At 48.8% G+C, this 12,812-nt stretch overlaps 2 protein-coding genes across 2 annotated transcripts; both read right to left on the bottom strand.

Annotated features, from left to right (window-relative positions):
* Positions 1–402: 402 nt before the first annotated feature.
* On the bottom strand, positions 403–3,057 carry c1qbp (complement component 1, q subcomponent binding protein). The gene is made up of 6 exons (XM_086160539.1): positions 2,684–3,057; positions 1,988–2,138; positions 1,812–1,902; positions 1,628–1,723; positions 1,401–1,526; positions 403–1,318 (listed from the first exon to the last, which is right to left on the bottom strand). The coding sequence occupies exons 1-6, from the start codon at positions 2,925–2,927 to the stop codon at positions 1,169–1,171; spliced, it is 858 nt and encodes a 285-aa protein (XP_086016665.1). The 5' UTR covers positions 2,928–3,057; the 3' UTR covers positions 403–1,168.
* Positions 3,058–5,406: 2,349 nt separating this feature from the next.
* Positions 5,407–10,951, bottom strand: dhx33 (DEAH (Asp-Glu-Ala-His) box polypeptide 33). The gene is made up of 12 exons (XM_086160728.1): positions 10,596–10,951; positions 9,617–9,775; positions 9,264–9,491; positions 8,571–8,741; positions 8,299–8,484; positions 8,068–8,179; positions 7,223–7,382; positions 7,040–7,128; positions 6,820–6,947; positions 6,541–6,744; positions 6,374–6,460; positions 5,407–6,302 (listed from the first exon to the last, which is right to left on the bottom strand). The coding sequence occupies exons 1-12, from the start codon at positions 10,806–10,808 to the stop codon at positions 5,994–5,996; spliced, it is 2,046 nt and encodes a 681-aa protein (XP_086016854.1). The 5' UTR covers positions 10,809–10,951; the 3' UTR covers positions 5,407–5,993.
* Between the last annotated feature and the right edge of the window lie 1,861 nt (positions 10,952–12,812).

Below are 12,812 nucleotides of genomic sequence, written 5' to 3'. Positions count from 1 at the left end.
CCGGCCTTTTAAAGGTAAACACGGGAGCCCCGACCTTGACATGAACTCAAACATCTCAAGATATCTGAACAGATACACAAAACTCCCATTTCAAGATCATTTCCACAGAATCCTCACCTCCAACGGAGGGTCTCCATGGTGATAACTCCAAACATGTATTCATAGACATCATAGGGGGAAAAAAAATTATCGCCTTAATGGATAAAACATGAGGGGGGCATGTTTGAGAAAATCTGCATTAATTGTGAATATTAAATGTTTGTCCAAACGTGGAAGAAAAAACAAAAAGCATAAGAGTCGGTGTCTGCATCGTTTGTCTCCTAGCAACGGATGTTAATGAATATCCATAGTATCACAATGGGGGGGTTGAGGTTGGGATTCAGTGACGGTAAAACACCAAGCTATTATCAAAACATTTTATTGGACATTGCCGTGGAGTCTTCCAGACAAAGGTCTTCAGATTTAGACTCCACCTCTTCACGGAGGAGATCTACTGAGCTGTTCGGACATGGCGTCTAAACCCGAAGTGACGGCCGCTCAACACGCGGTATTTATCAGGTATTTAAATCAACAAAACTTAAGTTAAAGAACAACGTAGATACTTCTCAACCAGAGCAAGGCGACAGGGGACACACGCGAACGATAAGCCGAGTCCTTATTTATTTTCCATTTCCGATTGTTTGGGAATCATCCTTCCAATGTTAACCATCTGATGAGCAGATCGAAGCAGATAGTTAGCTTAGCAAACCCACACCGCAGGAATAACAGCTGACATAAAATCGTCAAACGGCGGTGAGCCGAGCCGGGCTACCCCGCTAGCCGATATAGCCACAAGGCAACTAGCGACAAGCTTGCACAGCATTTGCTAAAATGCCAGCGGCTAACGGTGTGAGGCCTCGGTAGCTCGGTCAGCTACACCTATAAGATGAAGCCAGACGGGAAATCTCCATCAGTCTTCAAATACATCGGCTCGGCACTCTCGCTAATAGCGTGTCACCCGGCCCTTGGAGAATAAGAACATCTCTCCAGCATTGCTCCTGTGAGACCCTCTGACTCTTTCAGTGCTGAAACGTTTGACTCGTCTCTGCGTTTTCGCCGTCCCTCCCTTATTCCTCGGGATGCGATACGCAGAAACCCCCCCGCTCTCCCAAACACCTCCCTCTGTCCATTAGTTACATTTGACAAAGCCCTGCAGATCCTCCAGGAACTTGATGTACTCTTGGTGCTCCACGGCGGTGCTCAGTTCCATCAGCTCGTCCGCGAACGTGTTGTCGACGCCGCGGTCGGCCAGGAAGTCCATCAGGTGGTCGTACAGCGCCTGGCACACAGAGCATCGGCATTAGCATGGATACTACACCCCTATTTTCTCTGGCTGTCTGCAGCACCTCCAGAATGCTCACCCAGTCCAGGGAGTCCGTGTTGAGGGTATAACTAGTCTCCTTCCAGTCTGCGTCCCCTTCCGGCTGGAAACTGACCTCGCGGATGGCAAAGATGTCGCTCTCCTCGTCTCCCTCGCCGTGACTGACCTGGAGGAGAAACACAAAGGGGGGAGGGGGAAAGACGGGGCTTTTCAGTTTAACTGCGTCACACTGGCGGGAGGCGTTAGTGGAACGCAGCCACTACTCACCTCATCTTCGGGGAAATGGCAGTCAAACACGAGGGAATGCTTCGCCGCCTGTTTGGTCACCTCCACGACAAAGTTGGGCGTCGACACGATTTCTGGCTTTGGGGACAAAGTTAGATGGATCATGAATGAGAAACAGAAAAAGATCTGATGGCAGACGTCCTCTGGCTGGAGCTGTGCTGCTCACCTCTTCCTCTGCAGGCTTCTGCTGCCCCTGCTCAGGCTCCTCCTCAAAATTAGGCGGGATACTGTTATTGACGTTGAAGGTGACGGTGACCCTGGGAGGAGCACATGCGTGATTATTCAGATTGTGAATGGAGCTGGCCGTTGGAAAACAAACGCCAAAAAATGCCACAGCCATACTTTTCCCCAGCGACATGCTTGGTGAGCTTTGCCTCTGTGCCGTTCATCTCCAGTTCCCATCCTCCAGACATCTTGGGCAGGGTTTTGCTCTTTTGGATCTTCTTCTCCTCCTTGATTTCATCTGTCAAGAACTCACCAAATGCTTTGTCACCTGCGCAACGAAGGACACGTATCCAGAGTTAACTGACCGGGTTAAGATGAGACGTCTCCAAAAATTTTTGAAGTCTGAGCTTGAGCGTTTCATTAACCCCGCTCAGCTTAAAAAACAGAAATGAGAAATGATGCAACAGAGTCCTGTTACATGAAACATGCTCTCGTGTAAGTTCAAAAGCATTAACGTCAACGGCCACTTCACTGACAGTTTTTCAGAGTTCTCACATCGCCAAAGTAAACTGTCATGACGGGAACCACCGGAGTGGTGGGATTTCCGGTAGCACTTGAACGCATCACTAAAAGGTGAACACTAGCTTAAGCTGGCTAATAACGTTGTAAATAAAGTTTTCGTAACTTGGTTAAAACACAATTTCATTTCAAGCATTAAAATTTTGTTCCCTTAGATAATGACTCTTCTCGTTTATATAAGTATTAATGTATTCTTGGTGCTCGGGCATGGATTATTTTAGTGATTTATTAGCTTACGAAACCTCAGCTCAGACCGGCTAGCTAGGTCGGAACGACCGTTGCTCTGGAGCTCACCTTCAGTGTGAAGTCCGCCGCATCCGCAGGACACCGATGGGCTCAGGACCTTCGAGCTGAACAGTTTCGTCCGGTAACCCGACGAGGCGCCGCTGCTGTTAAGCATCCAGAGTGACCGGGTGAAGGGCCGAGTCATAGCCGAACCCGGCGAGCAGGGCGCCGGGCACCTGAGCGGCAGGGCTCTCGCTGCGGGCGCGGAGAGGCGGGCAGCGGCTCCCACCGCACGGACGACCGACTTAAGCATGACGATATCGGGAGAGAAACTGCGTTTACAGACGGGACAGGATGTTTCCAAACGCCGGCTAGCTTACCACTCCCGCTGCTGCCTGACGGATTACACACACGTGTGGAAGGACACATTGACCTGTCGCAACGATGACCTTTGAACCGGAAGTAGTACTTTGTCAACCAAAACTCGCAGGAAATTGTCACAACTCTTTTGAAATTAGAATAAATATTTTTTGGAATTATAGTTTTTTTTTGTTTTGTTTTAGGAAACAAACATGGCAAAAATTACTAGACGTATATTTTTTTTCAACTTATATTATCTTGCGGCGTGAGCTCAATAGCGCCCCCGGTGGCACGGTAACGAATTGCGCCCAGCTAAAGATATTCAAGTATTACTTGATTATATCAGACAAATATTTCCTTTAAAAAGTTTTAAATTGTACATGAAATCCTTAAAACTAATCAAAGGACTTAAAGCCTGGAAGCTGTACAGCATTTTGAATTATGTTCTCCATGAGATAATGAGGTTAATACATACTGTGAACCCTCAGAGGAAAAAAAACAATATGTACATGTATGTATAACATTTATTTATTTTAATTCTGTCTATTCTAATTCTATTTTTCAACATTTTTTTCTTCATTACACTTCTTTATAATACTATTAGTTATCTGGAATCCTGTGATAGTAGTTCCCTTCTACATTCTGTAATACAGCAACTTTGGTACTTTGGTACACCTTCAAGAAACAGGTAAAAACTGTTCTCTTTCAGGACTTTTTACTGCGCTGATGCCCCAGATTAGGTTAGGCAGCAAGTTAGGCTATGCAGTGTGTGTGTGTGTGTGTGTGTGTGTACATTTGTGTATGTCTTTGTCAAAAAAAAAAAAAAAAATCACTAACCCAAGCTTACTGTTCTGTATATTTCCTGTGCATCGTGTATTTGCAAGTGTATTTGCAGTCCCTATGTCCTCTATTGTAAGTCGCTTTGGATAAAAGTGTCTGCCAAATGCAATGTAATGTATTGTATTGTAAACATCTCATCGGAATACTTGTGATTTGTTTCATGGACCATTTATGTTTATTTGTATGTAACCTGTATCAAATAAGGGAGAGAGAGAAAAACAAGTTGAGGTTGACCCTTTTTTTTACAACAGCAAAAGGCAATATATAATACACAATAGAATTGAAGAATAGCTAGACACATAACACAGCCGCCCCATGCCCTCATGGTTATGTCAGGTTATGTCTCTATATACAAAAGTGTTGATATTTCTATACGCATTTAGTCCACACTTACCTGGAATGGCTGCTGGTGTGTCAAATCCAATGTTTACTACATAAAATCTTTAGCAACAATTTTTATTGGCTAAAAGGAGCGTGGGTGACTTGGTCAAGGTCGCTGTTCACTGGTTGAACACAACCATTACCTGCAAAGACCAAAGGTTCACATAGGTTATGTAAGTTGAGTTGCACCATGAACAAGAAGTTCCCTGTAGGTTTGTGCGAGTAATTATCTCTTCTTCGTATCCTTCAGGCTGCTCCCTTCAGGGACCACAGCCAATCATCTGCCTCCATAGAACCCTCCCATTTCACATAAAACTCCCTTCAATCCTCTTTTCCTCCATCCACAAACCTCCTCTCCGGTCTTCCTATAGAACTCCTGCCTGGCAGTTCCGATCTCAGTCTCCTTCGACCCAGATCCTCACCATCCCCCCCTCTGTAGGCATCCAAACAATCTCAGTCTGACCTCAGTCTCTAGATCTTCATCTCTGCCTATCACATCTTAACATCCTCTCCACCCTCTTCATTGCTCTGGACTGTTGACCCAAAGAACTTAAACCCCTCCACCTTTTTTATCTTCACTCCCTGTAGCCTAAAGGCACCACGTGGGTTCTTCGGGTCATTCATGCCATCTCATTCCAGCTGCCCCCTGTTCTTACTACAGCGTATAATGTCATCAGCAAAACATCATAGTCTATGGGGATGCCTGTCTAACCTCATGTCAGCCTGTCACCATAGCAACCAAGAAGGACTGAGAGTCACTCCATGATGCACTCCCATCTCACACTACAGGATTCCATTTGGTATGTGATGTTAAAATATCGATGATACTGAGGCCGCCTGGGGATCCCCTTTGAAAAGCGAAACATAAATAAATGTGAGAAAATGTGAATATAATTTATTCAGGTGTTTTATCGTACAGTCCTGAGTCTAGTGTACAAAATAAACCCCGCGAGAGGCGTTCGTTCCGCTCCCAAAAAACACGGCAGTACATTCATACGAAGTATGAAACACCTGAGGGGTTCAGGTTTTGGGGGTCTCATTTGTAAAACCGGAGGGCAAGGGGGAATTTGCACAAAATAAAAAGATAAATAAAACCCGTCGCTCTTCAAGTGAGTGGACGATGCGCTCGAATGCAAAGCACATCGACCGACGGCGAGGACTTTGTAAAAAATGGCACGTGTGCAGAAAGTGGACTTGCACTTCCACGCTCGGGGGTTGGGTGGGGTGGGGGGGGGTTACAAATGAGACCACGGGTTATTTCCTGTCATCTGCACGCTTTGCATACGCCTGGGTTGAGTGTTATTACTGTATCATGTACAACAGCAAGGTATAAAACCCTGGAGATGCCTACGTGCTGCTTCTCCTGGTGTGCAGGTGCGTATGTGTGTGTGTGTGTGTGTGTGTGTGTTTAGAAGAGGGTGTAAGATGCTGGAAGGAGCATGCACATGTACCAGGAACTGATCCGTTGTGTGTGTCCCCTTGCTTTTTTATATTCTTAACTTTGGCGTCTTTTTTTTAAAACTGTCATTAGCATGGATGCTAACATTAGCGTGTCCGCTAACTGAGTCTTTGCATATTTATACTTCAAAAAAAAAAAAAAAAAAAAAAAGTCGGTGCAGTCTCTCGGCTCCGGTGGCGTGAAGGCTCATGCATGGCGAACAGAGACGGCGGGGGGGGGGACGTGTGGTTTGTAAAACCCAACATCTGCGTGGGCGGGCACGAGCCACTGGTAGGTAGTAAAACTCAAACTCGGGTTCCGAGTCCCGGGTTACCGATCGCCACCCCCCTCTCGACGCTTCTAGCTCTTGCCAAGGCGCAGTTTGCGGCCGAAGTACTCGGGCGCCGCCTCCAGCAGCCAGTCGGCGTCCACCAGGCAGAGGTCCCGCATGTAGCAGCGCGACGTGTGCAGCAGCTCGTTGAAGACCACGTACGCCGGCTTGGCCTGGAAAAGCACGGATGACGGGTGGATGGCGACCGGCTGGCGGGCATCCAGCGCCAGGTAGCTGCCGTCGGGTTGCAGCTCGGCGGCGTTGGAGAACATCCCATGGGCGAGGCACTGGCGCACGTTGGCCGTCTCCGACCCGCAGGACTCCAGCTTCAGGTTGAGCTGGTGGGAGGAGAGCGAGTTAGTCCACCTTCTCAATGTGCTGCCGCCCCCATCACCTCGAAGCTCCCTACCTTCAGGAAGATCTCCTTCAGCTGGGCCTGGACCTCCTTCACCAGACCCATGTTTCTACTGTTGACAAAGTTCTCCCGGCACCACTCCTGCACCAAATGGCATTGCAGAACATCGAGCTCCACATCTCCTCTTCTCACCACCAACCGACAGACGCGCTCCTACCTACCTTGTTGCCGCTGACTTTCTTGAAGGCCCTGTAGATGTTCAGGAGGGTCATGTGATCGCCTTCGCTGGACGCAAACTTCTTGCGCGCTGCAAGCACCTCCTCGCGGCGGGCTGGCGGGTTGTACAGCACTGTGTCCACGGACAGCAGCGACACGATGCTCAGGATCTCCTCCGAGCAGGAGAAGGTGGGTGACAGCAGGATGGTCTGCGGGGGTGGAGAGAAGAGAGCTTTGGACACACCTCCCTTGAACGTGACCAAAGTGAGGACGGCGCTGCTCACCTTGGCGTATCGAGGCTCCAGGGGGAAGCTGGACATTTTCTTCCCCAAGGGCGTGAGGAGGACCTGCTCCTCCTTTCTCTCTACGGCCCCCAGCAGCTCCAGTTGCTCCACGGCGGCGTGGATGGCCTCTGCAATCAACCAACATAGCGGGGGAGGGTTATTATGGCTGACCGTCCTCGGGAGGGGGTCACGCGGCTGCTCGCCGTAGGCGCCATCCTACCCGGCGACGGCTTGGACATGAAATCAAAATTCATCACATCCGGGATCCCCAGAGCCAGAAGGTGCAGCATCACACCGGCCAGGTTACATCTGCAGGGGAGAGCAGGGTTTGTCACACCCATCCAAACATTCAGAGGACTCTCCGAGTGTGTTGATCCACAAACACACACACACACACAATCACCTCTGAATCTCAGGCACCGTCATTGCGGCGAGGCCGTCATACTCCTGCTCGGTGTACAGGCGGTAGCAGGAGCCGGCGTCCTCCCTGCCGGCCCGGCCCGCCCGCTGCCACGCCTGGGCTTTGGAGACCCGCTGCACCGCCAGGACCTCCAGCCCGCTGTCTGGAGGAGAGGGAGGGTCGAACATCAGAGCAGAGGTAAGGAGGGCGTGGGGCTGAGTCCAGATCTGACTGGAATCACTGGATCTTAACGTGAATAAAAACAAAAGTTGGGACGATAAAAGGGTCAAACCAGGGGATCTCTGACGAGCCTCGGCATCGGTAAGTAGCCGTGGAGACGAGCCAATTTGTGACAAATCGGAGAATAAGGTGGATTCAGTGTGTGTCGGGAGGGGGGGGACAAATTTAATCCTTACATTTATTCATTCATCTATTCATCTCACCTGTCAATCACAGGGCCACACCAGGCGCAACCAACCATTCACACATATGAACAATTTGTTTTTTGGATCACATGGGGAAGACAGGGAGAACCCGGGTAAAAAAACATGGAGAACTTATACACATAGCTATGAGGCAGGACTGGGGACCACAGCTTAAAAATGCTTTCCTCCCTAATATAAATTTGATCGAAAAATAATAAGAGCAATTGTAAGATTACAAACAACATTAACAATAAAAAAATTATTATTACAAATGAAGTGCCTGCATTCATTCTGGTGAGGCAGGACATCAGTTCACTGGATAAAGGAGGTTTTAAAAAGGAGCTTATCTGATAATGCTAATGCTAATGATGTGTATTTCTATATGCAAATCCATGATGACTTTCTGTCGATGCCATGGCTCACCAGGGTTGAAGCGCTTGGCCTTCACCATCCCCGTGTCGACGACGAACTTCACCCCGGAGATGGTCACTGAAGTCTCTGCGATGTTGGTGGAGAGGATGACCTTCCTGCAGCCCTGTGAGAGGGGTGGGGGGTAGAGCGAGCGCGATGGGGTTATTTGTTTCCGACAGAAACCTCGTGGGATCCCTCTCCTCCCCCTTCGCCGCCGCCGCCGCGGCCTGTCCCTGCTTTTACCTTTGGGGCCGGCTGGAAGACCCTGAGCTGCTGTGCCGGGGGCAACGAGGCATACAGCGGGATAACCACCATGGGGCCGCAGCTGTCGGGCAGATGCTTGGCGATGTCCCGGCACGTCCTCGCCAGCGCTTCAATCTCCTCCTGGCCCGTCATGAAGACCAGGACGTCATGAGACGGCGGCGCCTCCTGCACACCACATCACAACTCCTTCACCTGCTGCCTCCGTGTGTGTGTGTGTGTGTGTGTGTGTGTGTGTGTGTGCGTGTGTTTACCTGGTGGATCTGGAAGATGGAGATGAGTGCCGCCTGCAGGTAGTCCGACTGTGGCTGCTTGGTGTGGTAGACCTGGATGGGGTGCTGCCTCCCCTCCAGGTACAACACCGGGGACTTGTTGAAGTACTCTGAGAACAGGTCCACGTCCATGGTGGCAGACATCACGATCACCTTTGTGTGACACACACACACACACACACACACACACACACACACACACACACACACACACACACACACACACACACACACACACACACGTGAAAAAGATGGAATTTAAGTTGGGCTCATTTTAACTGACAAAGACAGTGCGTGAAAAGGGTTATAACACAGTTACAACAAGAAAAAAAAGGTTGTTATGGTACTAATTTAATGCAAAAAAAGACAACAGATCCTTGATATTAGAAGACTACAGTCTTATTTAATGAGGATAAGGTGCAATATCATTTAAAAACAGACTTGGACAAAAAAATTGAAAACATTGGGATTTATTCTGAAATAAGGTACTTCCAGAATGAAATAATATGGAAAACACTTCTGGTAAAATGAGGTGAGGCCATACAAAGATTGTTAATAATAGTAAAAGTAATTTTATAGTAATATTTTTATTTTAAATAGAAATAGAGATTAGAGTTACTGTGATGTTTTAGGAGAACAAATATTCAATGAATCTGGTCTGGAGTCGGGACCTACCTTCAGCGGGACCTTGCTGAGCTCTCTGCGCCGGCGCTGCGCACTCTTCACCACACCGAAAAGCACGTCGGTGTGCACGGTGCGCTCGTGAGCCTCGTCCAGGACCACCACCGTGTAGCGCAGAAGCAGCGGGTCCCCGATGGCCTCACGCAGCAGCATGCCGTCCGTCATGAACCTCAGCTTGGTCTCCATCGAGGTGACGTCCTCGAAGCGCACAGTGTAGCCCACCTGTGTGGGGGGGGGGGGGGGGTCGGGCGTGCGTGTGAAAAATAATTTTCTTTTCCAAAATGGCTGCGCAATTATAAGACTTTTCTGATGTCTAGGTTTCCGTTCCCCCCAAATTCAGTGATTACCAGCTTGCCAAGCTGCGTCCTCTTCTCCTCTGCCACCCGGCCTGCCAGTGAGATAGCAGCGACCCGGCGGGGCTGGGTGATGGCGATGACGCCCTGCCGTCCGATGCCGGCTTCATAGAGGTACTGGGGGATCTGGGTGGTCTTCCCTGAGCCCGTCTCTCACCTGCACGGAAATTGTCAAAACAATTCTCAGATACATCTTCAAATAAAAAGGGAGGAGTGATAAATCAAAGGTTTTTCATTTTTCAGCTTAAGAATTTCCTAACGGGTCAATTGTAGTAACTTGCATCTGACATGTCAAGCAATGATGGAGGATATACTTATTATCAATGATTGTAGTTATTATTAATTTGAAATGTCTCCATTGTGGGAAAATAGGAGCATTCTATTCTACTCAATAGGTAGATGGATATAATTATGTATTTTTAAAATATCTTTACCAACCTGTTAAGCTGTTAAGTTTGTATAAGGCTCTATTGCCTTCAGAGGTCGCCATTTTTGTTTTTGTTTACTTATTGATCCCACACCTGCCTGTGAGAAAGAGCTCTTCCGGTCTGACTGACAAAATAAAAGCATCAACATGATTTCCTTTTCCAACTATTTTTTAAATGATAATTACAAGAGGCACCAAATATTCCTGTGTGTTTAAGGCGATATAAAACGTGTTATAAAAATACAAATACAAATAAAAGCAAAGCGCGGGAAAGACGCGTAGCCTCAAAGAGACGTGCTTCCAGATGAACTCTTCCTCTGCTAGAGGAAGTGGTTTATAACGACTTTTACCGTTTGAGCCGGTCGAAATAGTTTGTTGTGGATTCGGTCGAAGATATTTTTGTTCGCATGGCAACCCTATTAGTTGTCAGGAATACTTATTTGTCTGCTTATTGCTGTTGTTTTGTTATGTTCGTTCTCTGCCGGGGAGGCGGCCAGCCGCTGCGTTCTGTCGTGTTAGCATCATGCTAACCGGAAGCCGAGACTTACCGATGAGGACGGCGCTGGGTAGCTGCCTGAGCTGGGTCAGTAGCTGGGTTTTCGCCTGGTGGATGGGCAGCGTCTTCCGATGGACGTCTATCTGGGTGCCGGCGGTCCCCTTCCTGGGCAGCAGCATTCCCGGCTTCTGCTTGTCGAAACGGAAAAACACGGACCCCGGCTTGAACTTCTTAGCCGGCGGAGGGTCGGGGTCATGGGGCATGGTCCGGACGAAAACAGCCTGGGAGAGAGGAGCCGCTGCAGCGTGTTCTTTCACTCTTTTATTTCCCCCTTTGGTTTACTAAACATTGAAGAAGAAAAAAGGAAAACAGTTTTCCACAAGCCCTCTGACAGAAGGGACGGGTGTCACTGCTGTTGTTTTCCTGCAAAAAACAAACACATACACACCACCCTCCCAACGTGGTAACGATCGTCGCAGGCTTATGACGTCACAGTGGGACAAGGGCTGTTTTTCCCCTGATTAGGACTGTCAGGTTCAGACATGCCTGGATTTCACCTAAAAATGTTTTGCCCACGCTTGGACGAGATGCAGGTATGAGGAGAAGTACAAACAAACAAGGATATACACACACAGAACAACACAGCTGGAAAAAAAGTCGGCGTGAATATCAAATATTACAGATTTAATCAATATTATGATATTGCTCAGATCATACACACACATATGCTTTTTTAGCATCACTTGAAAAACAGCCAATGTTTAGGGGTGACCAGAGAAAGTGTGAGCAAAGCCCTATTTCCCAGAGAGGGCCTGGAAAATAAACAAAAGAAGTGATTCTATTTGATTTCGGGATGCCAAACTCCGTTGACAGCTGATTCACCAAAGGTCGTGCTTTGTCGACACTGCAAGTTCTGGCAGATGGAGGTTTTGAAATGCGGCAGCGGTCCAATGACGAGCCGCCAGTTGCTACTCCGACGGCTTCCAGATCACTGAGCGGTGAGTCACAAGAGAAATGCACGAATCCCCGAGGGGGGGGCCGCGGGCCGTCTCCTTCATTGGCGGGGGGAGATTCGACAACACATTTTGCAACTGCATTCCTGACGGGAGACATTGCGGACAAGGAGGGGCAGTGTAGGGTGTTAGCCTGGCCGTTGTGAGCAAGCGGAGCTCAGTACAGCATCTTGCCCGAAGATACTTGCACGTGCGGACGGGAGAAGTTGGAGGTGCTCTGCATCCGCTGGGATGGAGGTCAAAGGTCAAGGGCCAGTTTTTCGGCCGTACGTTTCCACCTTTTGCACCCAAAAGGTGCAAAAAAGTTGACTCCGGGGTGGGCGCAGGCATCCAAACTCTCCTGTTTTTTCTAGAACTGGGAGCAGCTGCTGCTCTCGTCGGACAGCAGGGATGGGGGGTGTAGGGTGTGTGTGTGTGTATGGGGGGGGGGGGGGGGGGGGGTATTATCTGGGCCACCGGGGCCCGTTCAGCACAAAACAAAAAAAAGGTTGATACTCAAATGCCAGACTCGCTCTGAGCGTGAGGTGACCTGAAAAACTGGTCTGCAGAAAACTCAGCAATTACAGTGTATTAACAGTTCTGCTGTCATGGTGGCTCTCGGTTGCCGGCTGGAGACGGCGCAGCGATCAAGGTGGAGCGGATTCGGGTGACGAGCCGGTGAGGTGAAGAGCCCCAGGGGCTCACAGGCGGGATAAACCCCCTCAAGAGGGATGAGAACCAAAACTGTCTTCTATTAACGAACACCCGCAAGCCATAATATCCGGTGAGCGGATGGGAAATTAATCTCTAAACGTTGATTTCCATCCGACAGACAAATTATTAAAACCCTCCAAGTAGTTCAATTTCCAAGGAAAACCCGTTTTAAATTAGCGTCTCATTTGCTCTTGAAGATCCCTGGGTTGGATATCAGTTAATGGGGAAAAGTTTCCAAACAGCCGTCATCCTTCCGCTCATTTGGAGCATTCATCCTTAATAGAGGTGAGAAGTGTTATCGCACAAGCACACACACACACACACACACACACACACTCACCGTAGCCACGTCGGCATCCTGGGCTGAGACTGAAGCGGCCCAGACTGGGGTTAATCAGACCTGAACCTTCTTCAGGTCTTCAATGAGCCCGGAGAACCCTGGAGGGAACAGGGAGAACGTCACAGCTCCACACAGGAAGTAGCCGGCAACCTTCTTCCTGTCCCAAGAAGAACAAGAAGGATATCACTCTCTGTAGCCACTCACAGATTTCATGTTGTAAT

Source organism: Fistularia commersonii, chromosome 15, assembly GCF_037954325.1.
Source record: "Fistularia commersonii isolate RoL2024-O1a breed Wild chromosome 15, RoL_Fcom_v1.0, whole genome shotgun sequence".
Lineage (NCBI taxonomy): Eukaryota > Metazoa > Chordata > Actinopteri > Syngnathiformes > Fistulariidae > Fistularia > Fistularia commersonii.
This window is presented reverse-complemented; position numbering and strand designations above follow the sequence as displayed.

What these genes read in the sequence shown, in the direction of transcription:
- c1qbp (XM_086160539.1), bottom strand. Translation starts at nt 2,927, where the DNA reads ATGCTTAAGTCGGTCGTCCGTGCGGTGGGAGCCGCTGCCCGCCTCTCC. An exon ending in AAGCATGTCGCTGGGGAAAA is followed by an intron (nt 1,903 to 1,987) that starts GTATGGCTGTGG and finishes TGCTCCTCCCAG; the next exon opens with GGTCACCGTCACCTTCAACG. An exon ending in GCCATTTCCCCGAAGATGAG is followed by an intron (nt 1,527 to 1,627) that starts GTGAGTAGTGGC and finishes TTTCTCCTCCAG; the next exon opens with GTCAGTCACGGCGAGGGAGA.
- dhx33 (XM_086160728.1), bottom strand. Translation starts at nt 10,808, where the DNA reads ATGCCCCATGACCCCGACCCTCCGCCGGCTAAGAAGTTCAAGCCGGGG. An exon ending in GGACGCAGCTTGGCAAGCTG is followed by an intron (nt 9,492 to 9,616) that starts GTAATCACTGAA and finishes CCCCCCACACAG; the next exon opens with GTGGGCTACACTGTGCGCTT. An exon ending in AGAAAGTCAGCGGCAACAAG is followed by an intron (nt 6,461 to 6,540) that starts GTAGGTAGGAGC and finishes CATTTGGTGCAG; the next exon opens with GAGTGGTGCCGGGAGAACTT.